The sequence below is a fragment of the Cervus canadensis genome, chromosome 9, assembly GCF_019320065.1.
Source record: "Cervus canadensis isolate Bull #8, Minnesota chromosome 9, ASM1932006v1, whole genome shotgun sequence".
Taxonomy (NCBI): Eukaryota; Metazoa; Chordata; class Mammalia; order Artiodactyla; family Cervidae; genus Cervus; species Cervus canadensis.
Window position 1 is genome coordinate 21,213 of NC_057394.1, and position 15,871 is coordinate 37,083.

General features: G+C 39.3%; 1 protein-coding gene across 1 annotated transcript in view; it reads right to left on the reverse strand.

Moving 5' to 3' along the window:
- Positions 1–14,716, reverse strand: part of LOC122447666 (GPI ethanolamine phosphate transferase 2-like) — a 35,914-nt gene extending 21,198 nt beyond the window's left edge. The window contains exon 1 of the mRNA XM_043478380.1: positions 14,679–14,716. Within this exon, the coding sequence (XP_043334315.1) occupies positions 14,679–14,716 (38 nt within the window). The remainder of the gene's footprint in view (positions 1–14,678) is intronic.
- Positions 14,717–15,871: the final 1,155 nt, after the last annotated feature.

The following is a 15,871-nucleotide window of genomic DNA, read 5'->3' on the forward strand; positions in this document are numbered from 1 at the left end:
TTATTTAGTACAAGATGGGAACATTGCATGCAAAGATGGGTTCGATAAAGGACAGAAATGGTGTGGACCTAACAGAAGCAGAAGATATTAAGAAGAAATGGCAAGAATACACAGAATAACTGTTCAAAAAAGATCTTCACGACCCAGATAATCATGATGGTGTGATCACTCACCTAGAGCCAGACATCCTGCAATGTGAAGTCAGGTGGGCCTTAGAAAGCATCACTATGAACAAAGCTAGTGGAGGTGATGGAATTCCAGTAGAGCTATTTCAAATCCTGAAATATGATGCTGTGAAAGTGCTGCGCTCAATATGCCAGCAAATTTGGAAAACTCAGCAGTGGCCACAGGACTGGAAAAGGTCAGTTTTCATTCCGGTATTGCCAAAGAAAGGCAATCCCAAAGAATGCTCAAACTACTGCACAATTGCACTCATCTCACACACTAGTAAAGTAATGCTCAAAATTCTCCAAGCCAGGCTTCAGCAATACGTGAACCATGAACTTCCAGATGTTCAAGCTGGTTTTAGAAAAGGCAGAGGAACCAGATATCAAATTGCCAACATCCGCTGGATCATGGAAAATTCAAGAGAGTTCCAGAAAAACATCTACTTCTGCTTTATTGACTATTCCAAAGCCTTTGACTGTGTGGATCACAATAAACTGTCGAAAATTCTGAAAGAGATGGGAATACCAGACCACCAGACCCACCTCTTGAGAAACCTATATGCAGGTCAAGAAGCAACAGTTAGAACTGGACATGGACCAACAGACTGGTTCCAAATAGGAAAAGGAGTACGTCAAGGCTGTATATTGTCTCCCTGCTTATATAACTTATATGCAGAGTACATCATGAGAAACGCTGGGCTGGAAGAAGCACAGTTGGAATCAAGATTGCCAGGAGAAATAGCAATAACCTCAGATATGCAGATGATACCACCCTTATGGCAGAAAGGGTAGAAAAACTAAAAAGCCTCTTGATGAAAGTGAAAGAGGAGAGCGAAAAAGTTGGCTTAAAGCTCAACATTCAGAAAACTAAGATCATGGCAGCTGGTCCCATCACTTCATAGGAAATAAATGGGGAGACAGTGGAAGCAGTGTCAGACTTTATTTTTCGGGGCTCCAAAATCACTGCAGATGGTGATTGCAGCCATGAAATTAAAAGACGCTTACTCCTTGGAAGGAAAGTTATGACCAACCTAGATAGCATATTAAAAAGCAGAGACAAAAATAAATAAATAAATAAAAAGCAGAGACGTTACTTTGCCAAAAAAGGTCCATCTAGTCAAGGCTATGGTTTTTCCAGTGCTCATGTATGGATGTGAGAGTTGGGCTGTAAGGAAAGCTGAGTGCCAAAACATTGATGCTTTTTAACTATGTTGTTGGAGAAGACTCTTGAGAGAGTCCCTTGGACTGCAAGGAGATCCAACCAGTCCATCCTAAAGGACATCAGTCCTGGGTGTTCATTGAAAGGACTGATGCTGAGGCTGAAACTCCCATACTTTGGCCACCTGATGCGAAGAGTTGACTTATTGGAAAAGACCCTGATGCTGGGAGGGGTTGGGGGCAGGAGGAGAAGGGGACGACAGAGGATGAGATGGCTGGATGGCATCACCGACTCAATGGACATGGGTTTGGGTGGCCTCCGGGAGTTGGTGATGGACAGGGAGGCCTGGCTTGCTGCGATTCATGGAGTCACAAAGAGTCAGACACGACTGAGCAACTGAACTGAACTGAACTGAAACAATATTCTGGGCCATAAAACAAGCTTCAATAAATTTAGAAGAACTGATATCATATAGAGTATACCCCCTGAGCATCATATGATTAAATCATAATAAAATATTTAAAACTGACATATATGTGAAAATTAAACAATGCATTTTACAGTAATGTATAGAAGAAAAATTAATCAAGAGGAAGTAATGAATGACAATAAAAACACAACATATCAAAATTTGTGTGATGTATTATAGTTCTTACAGGAAGTTTTATACTTTATTTATATTAGAAAATTACTTAAAGTCAAGCATTAAAGGTTTCATCTAAGGAAGTTTAAAAAATCACTCAAATCTACATAAAGAAAAATATCAATATAAGACGAGAACTTGGTGAAGTATAAACGTCAATGGAAAACATCATAATTAATAAACCTAGCTAGATTTACCAAAAAGAAAAGTAAAGGAAAATTAAATTATGATTATCAGGGATGGCAATAAGTAAGAAAAGTTGACAAATATCTTGAAAATACTACTTATCAAAACTGATACAAGCTACAGCAGAAGATATATATATAGTCCTGTATCTAATACAAAAATTGAATTTGTTATCAAAATCATTTCCACAAGCAAATTTCTGGGTTCACTGATGAATTATATAAAACATATGAGGAAGAAATAGCACTGACACTTCAGAAACTCTGAGAGAATATAGGGGGAAGACAGACTTTACAACTGGTTTTATGAAGCCAACATAACTCTTAAAATGAAACCTGACAAAAATATTACCAAAAAATAACCCCCTATACCAGTATTTCTCATAAAACCACAAAAGATTTTTAACAAGATATTGGCAAAGTTGATCCAGCAATATGTATGATTTGACTGATTGAGTGAAAGTCACTCAGTTGTGTCCAACCCTTTGTGACCCCATGGACTATATAGTCCATGGAATTCTCCAGGCCAGAATACTGAAGTTGGTAGCAGTTCCCTTCTCGAGGGGATCTTCAAAACCCAGGGATCGAACCCAGGTCTCAGTCATTGCAGGTGAATTCTTTACCAGCTTAGCTACTAGAATAATAAATCTTGATAAAGTACTCACTTTATCTTAAGTATGCAAGATTGGTTTAATATGCATAAGTCATCAATGTAATTCACTGTATTAACACAATAAAAGAAACCCAATATAATCATTTCAAATAGATTCAGTTCAGTTCAGTCACTCAGTCGTGTCTGACTCTTTGTGACCCCATGGGCTGCAGCGCACCAGGCTTCCCTGTCTATCACCAAATCCCTGAGCCTACTCAAACTCATGTCCATCAAGTCAATGATGCCATCCAACCGTCTCATCCTATGTCGTCCCTTTCTCTTCCTGACATCAATCTTTCCCAGCATCAGGGTATTTTCTAACGAGTCAGTTCTTCCCATCAGGTGACCAAAGTATTGGAGTTTCAGCTTCAGTATCAGTCCTTCCAGTGAACATTCAGGACTGATTTCCTTTAGGATTTACTGGTTGGATCTCCTTGTAGTCCAAGGGACTCTCAAGAGTCTTCTCCAACACCACAGTTCAAAAGCATCCATTCTTTGGCACTGAACTTTGTTTATGGTCCAAATCTCACATCCATTCATGACTACTGGAAAAACCATAGCTTTGACTAGATGGACCTTTGTCAGTAAAGTATTGTCTCTGCTTTTTACTACACTGTCTAGGTTGGTCATAACTTTTCTTTCAAGGAGCAAGCATCTTTTAATTTCATGACTGCAGTCACCATCTGCAGTGATTTTGGAGCCCCCCAAAATAGTCTGTTACTGTTTCCATTGTTTCCCCCTATTTGTCATGAAGTGATGGGACCAGATACCATGATCTTAGTTTTCTGAATGTTGAGTTTTAAGCCAGCTTTTTCACTCTCCTCTATCACTTTCATCAAGAGGCTCTTTAGTTCCTCTTCACTTTCTGCCATAAGTGTGGTGTCATCTGCATATCTGAATTTATTGATATTTCTCCCAGCAATCTTGATTTCAGCATGTGCTTCATCCAGACCAGCATTTTGCATGAAGTCTTCTGCATATAAGTTAGATAAGCAGGGTGACAATATACAGCCTTGACTTACTCCATTCCTGATTTGGAACCAGTCTGTTGTTCCATGTACTGTTCTAACTGTTGCTTCTTGACTTGCATATAGATTTCTCAGGAGGCAGGTCAGGTGGTCTAGTATTCCCATCTCTTTCAGAATTTTCCAGTTTGTTGTGATCCACACAGTCAAAGACTTTTTCATAGTCAATAAAGCAGAAGTAGATGTTTTTCTGGAACTCTTATGCTTTTCTGATGACCCAGTGGATGTTGGCAATTTGATCTCTGGTTCCTCTGCCTTTTCTAAATCCAATTTGAACATCTGGAATTTAATGGTTCACATACTGTTGAAGCCTGGCTTGGAGAATTTTGAGCATTATTTTGCTAGTGTGTGAGATGAGTTCACTTATGCAGTAGTTTGAGCATTCTTTGGCATTGCCTTTCTTTGAGAATGGAATGAAAACTGACCTTTTCCAGTCCTGTGGCCACTGCTGAGTTTTCCAAATTTGCTGGCATATTGAGTGCAGCACTTTCACAGCATCACCTTTTAGGATTTGAAATAGCTCAACTGGAATTCCATCACCTCTACTAGCTTTGTTCGTAATGAGGTTTCCTAAGGCCCACTTGACTTCACATTCCAGGATGTCTGGCTTTAGGTGAGTGATCATGATTATCTGGGTCGTGAAGATCTTTTTTGTATAGTTCTGTGTATTCTTGCCACCTCTTCTTAATATCTTCTGTTTCTGTTAGGGTCCATACGATTTCTGTCCTTTATTGTGCCCATCTTTGCATGAAATGTTCCCTTGGTATCTTTAATTTTCTTGAAGAGATCTCTAGTCTTTTCCATTGTGTTGTTTTCCTCTATTTCTTTGCATTGATACTGAGGAAGTCTCTCTTATCTCTACTTGCTATTCTTCGGAACTCTGCATTCAAATGGGTGTATCTTTCCTTTTCTCCTTGCCTTTTGCTTCTCTTCTTTACTCAGCTCTTTGTAAGGCCTCCTCAGACAACCATTTTGCCTTTTTTTGCATTTCTTTTCTTGAGGATGGTCTTGATCCCTGCCTTCTGTATAATGTCATGAGCCTCCATCCATAGTTCTTCAGACACTTTGTCTATCAGATCTAATCCCTTGAATCTATTTGTCACTTCCACTGTATAATCATAAGTGATTTGATTTAAGTCACACCTGAATGGTCTAGTGGTTTTCCCTACTTTCTTCAATTTAAATCTGGATTTGGCTATAAGGAGTTCATGGTGTGAGCCACAGTCAACTCCTGGTCTTGTTTTTGCTGGCTGTATAGAGCTTCTACATCTTTGTTGCAAAGAATATAATCAATCTGATTTTGGTATTGGCCATCTGGTGATATCCATGTGTAGAGTCTTCTCTTGTGTTGTTGGAAGAGGGTGTTTACAAACAATCATTTGACAAAAGTCATCAATCATCTGTGATAACTCTCAATATATAAGGAATAGTAAGAAGCTTTCTTAGCCTGATAAAGGGCATATGAAAAAGCTATTTAATGATAGAATATTGAGTGCTTTTCCTCTAGGAGCTGAAAAAAAAAGCAAGGTGTCCAGTCCTACCATTTCTATTGAATCTTGTATTGGCGCTATAAGCTGATTGCTATAAAGTAGTGATAATACTTAAAAGGCCTAAAGTTCAAAAGTAAACAAAACTTTACAAAATGGTTAAGGCATCAGTTCACTACACAATGATCTATAGATTCAGGGCAGTCCCAAACACAATCCCAGCAGACACTTCTGTGGAAATTGATTCTAATATTTATATGGAAGCACAAATGACCTACAATAGCCAAAGCAACCTTGGAAAAGAACGAGATGGAGGATGTACATTAGCTAACCTCCAGACTTACTAGGGAGCTACAGTGATAAATGTGGTGCTAGTCTACAACTGATAAACAGCTTAAAGAAGAGAGAGTCCAGAAATACATCACACGTTGATGGTAAGTCAAGTTTTGACAAAGGTGCTCCTGAAAACCAAAAGGGATCCAAAGGGATAGGAATGTCTTCAATATCCAAAAGAGATATCCAATATCCAAAAGGCATAGGAACGTCTTCAGTAAATGATCCAGAAAAAGTGGATAGCCATATGGAAATAATTAACTTCAAACACTATCTAGTACCATACACAAAAATTAACTCAAGCTGTATCATAAACTAAAATATGTTAACTAAATCTATAAAACTTTAAAAATAATAAGCATCATCTAATACCCTTGTAATGTGGATTTAGCAAAAGTTTTATAGACAAAACTAAGAAAGCAATAACCATAGAAGAAAAAAAAACATATATCAGACTTTGTGTAAAGTAAAATTTTGGCTATCAAAAGATATTTAAAACATTATTAGGTAAATCAAAGACAGGGAAGAAACTTTTACAAACATGTATCTGATGAAAGACTTCTATATACAATATGGTTTTAAAAACTCTTATAACTCAACAATTAACAGACAAAATCTATTAAATATGAGCAAAATATTTCAACAGACATTTGACAAAAGGAGAAATACTAATGACCAATAAGCACATGAAAAACTGCTCATGTTGGCAAAGTAATGTCTTTACTTTTTAATATGCTATCTAGTTGGTCATAACTTTCCTTCCAAGGAGTAAGTGCCTTTTAATTTCATGGCTGCAGTCACCATCTGCAGTGATTTTTGGAGCCCAGAAAAATAAAATCAGCCACTGTTTCCACTGTTTGCTCATCTATCTGCCATAAAGTGATGGGACCAGATGCCACGATCTTAGTTTTCTGAATGTTGAGCTTTATGCCAACTTTTTCACTCTTCTCTTTCACTTTCATCAAGAGGCCCTTTAGTTCCTCTTCACTTTCTGCCATAAGGGTGGTGTCATCTGCATATCTGAGGTTATTGATATTTCTCCCAGCAATCTTGATTCCAGCTTGTGCTTCCTCCAGCCCAGTGTTTTTCATGATGTACTCTGCATATAAGTTAAATAAGCAGGGAGACAATATACAGCCTTGAGGTACTCCTTTTCCTATTTGGAACCAATCTGTTGTTCCATGTCCAGTTCTAACTGTTGCTTCTTGACCGGCATACAGGTTTCTCAAGAGGCAGGTCAGGTTTTCTGGTATTCCAATCTCTTTCAGAATTTTGCACAGTTTATTGTGATCCACACAGTCAAAGGCTTTGGCGTAGTTAATATGCAGAAATAGATGTTTTCTGGAACTCTTTTCTTTTCCTGTGATCCAGCAGATGTTGGTAACTTGATCTCTGGTTCCTCTGCCTTTTCTAAAACCAGCTTGAACATCTGGAAGTTCACGGTTCATGTATTGCTGAAGCCTGGCTTGGAGAATTTTGAGCATTAATTTACCAGCATATGAGATGAGTGCAATTGTGCGGTGGTTTGATAATCATATAATCATACAATTATAATGAGGGTCAAATTGGAAAATGTGAAATTGCTGCCTATGATAAAATGCTCTTACTTATTTTAGTGACTCTTCTCTCACTTAAAAGCAGCTTACCAAGCTTACCAAGCAGCTTACCCACAGAAAGTTTTTCCATTAGCCATCCAGATATTACTCCAACTTTTGACTTCATTTCTTATAGCAAGACACAGCTTTGAAGAATAACTGTCCTTTGTTGCTGTTTAGTTACTCAGTCATGTCTGACTTTTGTGACCCGAAAGACTGTAGCCTGTCAGGCTCATCTGTCCATAGGATTTCCCATACAAGAACCTTGGAGTGGGTTGTCATTTCCTTTTCCAGGGGATCTTCCCGATACAGGGATTGAACCTGTGTCTCCTGCATTGGCAGGTGGATTCTTTACTGCTAAACAACCAGGGAAATATGACTGTGTCCTTCCTTGTGCATATGGGAAATTCATTAGTCAAGTGGCAAGTGAGTGTGTGTGTGTGTGTGTGTGTGTGTGTGTACATATACATACAATCTATGTTTGTTAAATAGGGAATTAAAAGAATAATTGGGCTTTCTGAAAGGATTAAAAATGAGTTGATTTTTATGAATGGCACTGACAGCTAACGAAAATGATTGAAAATATGAATAAAACTAGCAAATACACAGATGTATATACAACACATCTTTTTACTTACTTTAAATTGTTTCCATGGTACTAGACATCCCTAAACAGCGCCTGTACTCTGAACTACATATTCAGGTATGTCATCAGGCAAACAAGAACATGAAACAAACCTTATAAGATCATTGGATCAGTTAATGACTATATATTAAAGAGTAAAGACTATCAATATATGCAGAGACAATGAAATGAAATAAAGACATCAGGTTGAGATTCATAGAAACGTAGGTTCAAATCAAAGCTCTTGTACTAAGTTATATTATGTGATGAGAAAAGTTACTTAAAATTCTCAAGAGCTCAGATTCTGTTCTGCAATTGTGTATAATAACAATACCTATTGATAAGTTTCTTGGAAGAATCAGATAAGGCAATATTGATATTGATAAGGCCATTAATGCAGTTAGATGCACTGGAGAAAATTGCCATCAGTGAGAACAAGCTCCCAGAGCCTTTGACACAGAGCAGAAATGACAATCTTTTACTCCTAATTTCTGCTTTACCATGATCTAGGCTTACAAATATCTTTACTCATCCTTTTACATATTCACAAATATAAAATAGTTTTATTGGCTACCACAAAGAAGATATGGTATCATTTAAATTTGCAACGCTTTTAAGTTTTTAATAATCCTGAATACAATTTTATAGTTTTCAGACCCAAATGTGTGCGTGTGTGGGTGCTAAGTTGCTTCAGCTGTGCCCAACTTTTTGTGACCTTTTGGACTGTAACATGCCAGGCCCCTCTGTCCATGGGATTCTCCCGACAAGAATATTGGAATGGATTGCCATGCCCTTCTCCAGGGGATCTTCCCAACCCAGGGGTCAAACCAGCATCTCTTCTGTCTCCTGGATTGGCAGGCAGGTTCTTATCCATTAGCATCACCTAGGAAGCCCAGATCCTCAGGAGCCCACTTCTTTTACAGGTAGTGTCATTGTACAAAGAAAATCAAATAATACAAATAGTGGAGAAAAGGAGCAAGGTTCTATATTAATCTAGCAAGTAATTCTTAGGCTCTGTACTTCCCTAATCTGGGAAGTGTTGGTTCTTTATTGAACTGGACCCTGGTGGTCCGGAGTCGACGATGAGAGAGTGAAAGAAGGAAAGAGGCTAATATTCCCTGGGTTATGCAGCCAACTTTTGGGTTCCAGGGAATCAGCCAGAAAGAGAGAGAGAGAGAGAGAGACACGGGGACCCAAGCTCTGATGGAGCAAAGGTGTTTTAATCAGCATGGTGTGGGCATATATCCTGTCTTACAAGGTAGTTATTCTCAGCAAAGATAAAGATTAAAATTCCAGACTTACAAAACATAAGGTGATTCATATTAAAGAGAGAGAGAGTTGTAAACAATCACTTTTTACCCTATGGTTCACAAGAAGAAAGAGGGTACTTATCACTGTATTGAAAAACTAACGAAGGAGATGCCCGGATTCCTCTTAATTCCTGAATATTCAGGAATTAATAAGGAACAGAGGATTCCTGACAGATCCAAAACAGCACACAGGAAGCCTCCTGTTAAATGCTTCCTGACAGGGAAGTTCCTAAGAAATACTATTTTAGAATCAAATGCTCATTAAATATGAACAAATCAAACTGCTTTTTTTTTAATAAAAGGAATTTCCAAAATTTCTGTTAATACTTAGGTAATGGAGAGGACAGGGTCCTCAGAGTTTATGATCACAAGGTTTATGATCAGAAATTATTTAAAAGGTAATTAAATGTGCTGTGTTGTCCTGGATTGACCCCTAGAACAGAAAAGTGATAGAAGTGGAAAAGTTAGTGAAACATGATTAAAATCTTGTGCTTCTTTAAGAGTAATATAATCAATGTTCATTCCACAGTCTTGACAAATATACTACTAGTAATGTTAGATGATAATTATTAGGGGAAAACAATTGAGGAGTAGACAGAAACTCTGTATTATCTTGGCAACTTTTCTATTAATCTAAAATTATTCCAAAATGAAAAGTTAATTAAAATAATAATAATAATTGTTCAGTTTCCAATATAAAAAATCTAGAAGCTACAGATTCATAGTCATGTGTCACTGAAGAAACCATGAAGCTTCTGAGTCCTCTCTGATAAAATAGAGTACCACTTATCCAAGCTGTTGACCTATGAGAGTCAAATAAGACAGTTACTATGAACTGCTTTGTAATGTCTAATTCAACAGGAAGATGTGGAATCTTGATATGTTTTATCTTTTAAAATAGTGTTTACACATACAAAGTGCACTGAGGAATCTATCATAAGAATAAAATAGGTTTCTAAGTCAGGTTTTTAAAAAATGACATCTTCTAAATTGCAATGAAACAGCTTCATTCATATTATCTAATTGGGAAATGTTTTAGCAAATATTTTTAGAGTCATAAAAATGACTATATTTTTTACACAAGTAACCCCAACCCTAAAAATTATTCTAAGAGTGAAATAAAGTGATGTTAAGTTTTATGGAAGATGATATTTCATTTATTAAAAAATCAGAAATATCTAAAATGTTGAATAAGATGTTTATGCAACTCAGTCTATGATAAATTAATAACAAAATATGCTATGAATAAAACACTAATTAATAACATAAGGACATAACTTGGTGAAGAATTTTTACAGCATGTTAAATGAAAAATTGTGGCAAACCTATTCATTAATAATCTATGAAAATAGTAGAGACTTTTTATTTTCAACATGCATTTTGAAATAATAACAAGAAAAATTAACATTAAAAATCAATTTTAAAACCCACAACATCATATTATATATCACCTAAATATTTGTTCAGGAAGAGATGATGTTTGAGGATAACTTTATTACTTATCCAGTGTAATTAACTTGTACTGGTGGAACCAACATGCTAACATAACATAGAATCTTGCACTGTAAGTATTTTCCTGATGTAAAGAAACCACAGATAGCCAAATCATAGGCCTGGCCCTCCCTATCAGTTTTCCTGTTGTAGCCATGCGTCCCGAGAAACAGACTCACTCAGAAGGACAATGCAGATAGTGGAGTGCAGTTTATTTCACCAGCGGGCCTAAGGCAGAGTCTCCTCTTAGCCAAGGACCCTGACCAGTCTTTCTGGTCATAAATGTATGTGCCCAAACCCACCTCCCCAAATTCCCTGAAACTAGTCTGAACAAAGGAAAAGAAAGATACAATCAAAGTTAACCTGTGATTCGTATGCCTTAAGCCTAGGTAGTTAACAGTGGACAGTTATCAATAGGCCTGTGGTCCTACCCCAATAAGCATAATAGAATTTATGGCTCTATTTGGTTACACAGATAATTAGGGTAGTCCTTTAGGCAACAGAGAGTCTAGGGACGAGCCCTGGGGCTCTTCCATCCAGGGACCTGGTTTTCCAGTTGCTATGTCGTTTCCATAGATACTGGTCATACAGCTCAAAGGCCACAGCCCGGCCCAAGATGGAGTCCTGCTTTCAAGATGGAGCCTGTTCTGTCTGTTTCCTCCTTCAATGCAAGAGATTCAGACTTGATCCCTGAGTTGGGAAGATGCCCTGGAGAAGGAAATGGCAACCCACTCCAGTATTCTTTCCTGAAAAATTCCATGGACAGCAGAGACTAGCAGGCTACAGTCCATGGGGTCGCAAAAAGTCGGACACAACTGAGCGACTGAGCACAGTGATGAGTGAGGGGTGTCCTTCCAGGTGTGAGTCATGCATAGCTGGACACAGCATGTTCTTATTCAGGCTCTCTTCCCACGTAAGTCATTACGGAGTGTTGAGGAGGGTTCCTTGTGCTGTGCAGTGGGTCCTTGTGGATGGTTTTATAAAGAGTGGTGTGTGTATGTTAATCTGAACCAGCTCATTCCTCCCTGCCTTCCACTTTTCCTCCTTGGTAACTGCAAGCTTCTTCTTGGGAACCATGTCAGTGAGGCCATTTCTCTTTGGTAAAGAAGTACATGTGTCTCCATTTTTAGATTCCACCTAGAAATGATGCCATATGATTCTTGTCTTGCTCTGTCTTCCTTACTTCACTTAGAATGATCACCTCTACTTTCCTCCCTGTGACTGGAAATGTCATTATTTGATCCCTTTTAATGGCTGAATAATACTGTATTATGTCTAGGTACCCCATCTTCTTTATCTGTTCATCTGTGTTCTGCTCTTAGATTGCTGCCATGTCCTGTTTATGGTCCTAGTGCAGCTGTAATCATCAGTTCAGTTCAGTTCAGTTCAGTCGCTCAGTCATGTCTGACTCTTTGCGACCCCATGAATCACAGCACGCCACTGTCCATCACCAACTCCCGGAGTTTACTCAAACTCATGTCCATCGAGTCGGTGATGCCATCCAGCCATCTCATCCCTGTCATCCCCTTCTCCTCCTGCCCCCAACCCCTCCCAGCATCAGGGTCTTTTCCAATGAGTCAGCTCATCAGGTGGCATGAGTATTGGAGCTTCAGCTTCACCATCATTCCTTCCAATGAACACCCAGGACTGATCTCCTTTAGGATGGACTGGTTGGATCTCCTTGCAGTCCAAGGGACTCTCAAGAGTCTTCTCCAACACCACAGTTCAGAAGCATCAATTTTTAAGCGCTCAGCTTTCTTCACAGTCCAACTCTCATATCCATACATGACCACTGGAAAAACCATAGCCTTGACCAGATGGACCTTTGTTGGCAAAGTAATGTCTCTGCTTTTTAATATGCTATCTAGGTTGGTCATAACTTTCCTTCCAAGGAGTAAATGTCTTAATTTCATGGCTGCAATCACCATCTGCAGTGATTTTGGAGCGCCCCCCCCCCAAAAAAAAAAATAAAGTCTGACACTGCTTCCACTGTTTCCCCATCTATTTCCCATGAAGTGATGGGACCAGATGCCATGATCTTAGTTTTCTGAATGTTGAGCTTTATGCCAACTTTTTCGCTCTCCTCTTTCACTTTCATCAAGAGGCTTTTTAGTTTCTCTACACTTTCTGCCATAAGGGTGGTGTCATCTGCATATCTGAGGTTATTGATATTTCTCCCAGCAGTCTTGATTCCAGCTTGTGTTTCTTCCAGCCCAGCGTTTCTCATGATGTACTCTGCATATAAGTTAAATAAGCAGGGAGACAATATACAGCCTTGAGGTACTCCTTTTCCTATTTGGAACCAGTCTGTTGTTCCATGTCCAGTTCTAACTGTTGCTTCCTGACCTGCATATATGTTTCTCACAGCAAGGAGAGATAAGAAAGCCTTCCCCAGCGATCAATGCAAAGAAATAGAAGAAAACAACAGAATGAGAAAGACTAGAGATCTCTTCAAGAAAATTAAAGATACTAAGGCAACATTTCATCCAAAGATGGGTTTGATAAAGGACAGAAATGGTATGGACCTAACAGAAGCAGAAGATATTAAGAAGAAATGGCAAGAATACACAGAAGAACTGTACAAAAAAGATCTTCATGACCCAGATAATCATGATGGTGTGATCACTCACCTAGAGCCAGACATTCTGGAGTGTGAAGTCAGGTGGGCCTTAGAAAGCATCACTATGAACAAAGCTAGTGGAGGTGATGGAATTCCAGTTGAGGTATTTCAAATTCTGAAACATGATGCTGTGAAAGTGCTGCACTCAATATGCCAGCAAATTTGGAAAACTCAGCAGTGGCCACAGGACTGGAAAAGGTCAGTTTTCATCCCAATCCCAAAGAAAGGTAATGCCAAAGAATGCTCAAACTACCACACAATTGCACTCATCTCACACACTAGTAAAGTAATGCTCAAAATTCTCCAAGCCAGGCTTCAGCAATACGTGAACCTTGAACTTCCAGATGTTCAAGCTGGTTTTAGAAAAGGCAGAGGAACCAGAGATCAAATTGCCAACATCCGCTGGATCATGGAAAATTCAAGAGAGCTCCAGAAAAAGCATCTATTTCTGCTGTGATCATAGTCTTTTCAAATTTTGGTTTTCTCCCTATCTATACCCAGGTGTGGGATTGCTGGATCCTATGGCATTTCTATGTTTAGTTTTAAAAAAGAAACTTCATACTCTTTGCCTATTCGATGGACCAATTTACATTCCCACCAAGAGTGCAGGGGAGTTCCCTTCTCTCCACATCCTCTGAAACATGTATTGTTGGAGGTTCTCTGAGATGGCCATTCTGACTGGTATGAGGTGATAGCTCACTGGACTTTTGATTGGCCTTCCTCTAACCATTAGTGGTGCTGAGCACCTTTTCAGGTGCTTAATGGCCACCTGTATGCCTTCTTCATGAAATGTCCATTGAGATCTTTGGCCCATTTCTTATTGGGTATTTTTGTTTTTTTGATATTGAGCTGCTTGAGCTGTCTGTATGTTTTGGAGATGAATTCTTTGTGGGGATCTTTGTTTGAAATATTTTTCCTATTCTGAGTGTTGTCTTTTTCTTTTATTTAGGGTTTCCTTAGCTGTGAAAATTCTGCTAAGGTTAATTACATCCCTTTGGCCTATTTTTATTTATTGTTACTCTTAAGATGTGGATCCCAATAGAACTTGCTGTTGTGATTTACAACAAAGCATTTTCTGCCTGTACTTTCCCCAAGGGTTTAGAGTGTCCTCACATTGAGATCTGTAAACTATTTAGAGTTTATTTGTGTGTATGGTGTTAGGGAGTGAGAAGTGGACTGTTTCCTGCTGTGTCAGTAAACAAGGATGTCAGAGTCACCAGCAATTGCAGCCCTCCAGTGAGCCAGGGAGCCCTCAGGGCACTCAGGAAGGAGAGGCATATCTGCTCTCTAGCAGCCGTCAGACTGCAGACGCTCTAAGGCGAGCCCTGAGGAAAGGAAGCTCAGGACGTGAAAACAGGACGCTGGCCCCAGACATGTGAGGTGCACCTGAAAGGAGTGATTTCAGGGAGCGCGGACTCCGGCATCTTCCCGCACACAGAAGAGCACTAAATCCCTTCACTCAGGCTATCTGGCTTTCTTTAGCAATAGTCTTGATGTTCAGACCACCTGCCCTTCATTACAGAGTTCTGTGTAACCTGGCTCCTCCCTTCACCTCCTGGGAGCAGTTCCCTCAGAGTTACCCGAGATGGTGTCTCCTGGGCTTGAAATCCTAAAAGTTCCCAATGAATAAAACGTAACTCAACTTTTAGGTTGTGAATATTTTTTTTAAGTTGACAGGAATATTGTAATTTTGTTCCTATTTTCGTTGTTTAAGGAACCTTCACACTGTCTCCATGGGTTTCCCAGGCGGCGCTAGTGGTAAAAAGCCCACCTGCCAACACAGGAAACATAAGAGACATGGGTTCAATCTCTGGTTGGGGAAGATCCCCTGGAGGGGGGCGTGGCAACCCACTCCAGTATTCCTGCCTGGAGAATCCCATGGGCAGAGGAGCCTGGCGGGTTACAGTCCACAGGACCGGCAAGAGTCAGACACGGCTGAAGTGACTTAGCACGCACGCAGTTTCCACAGTGGCTGTCTCCGGTTTACATTCCAGCATCGATGGAGGAGGGTTCTCATTTCTCCACGCCCGCTCCAGCCTTGGCTCTTTGAGTGTTTGACAAAGGCCATTCTGACCAGCGTGAGGTGATACCTCATTGTAGTTTTGATTTGGATTTCTCTAATATTTAGCAAGATTGACATTTCCTGTCTTTTTGTAAAGGGTATGAGTGAAACCTCTTGCAAATGACTCTTGAACATTTTGATAAACGTTTTAATAAACGCTCCTAGAACATTCCTTGAAAGCGGGTGTTGTTTAGTCACAACCCCATGGGCCTTCTGAGTATTAAGTGCCCATCAGCACAGCTTTCGACGTTGTCATTATGGAAAACAGCCACAAGGAGGCAGCATTTTTCATGGTCCCCCCCCCACCCCCACCCCGCTTTTTGCTTTCTGTGCAATTTCATTTTGATCTTACATTGGAACAGAGCTGATGTCCAGTGTTGTGTTTGTATAAGGTGTACAGGAACTTAATTTAGCCACGCATAAACACATATCTATTCTTTTCCAGGTTTTTCTTCCCATATACAGCAGATCCTAAAAAGTAGTGAGAAGCAAGAGTCAGAGAAGAGAATTAAAATGC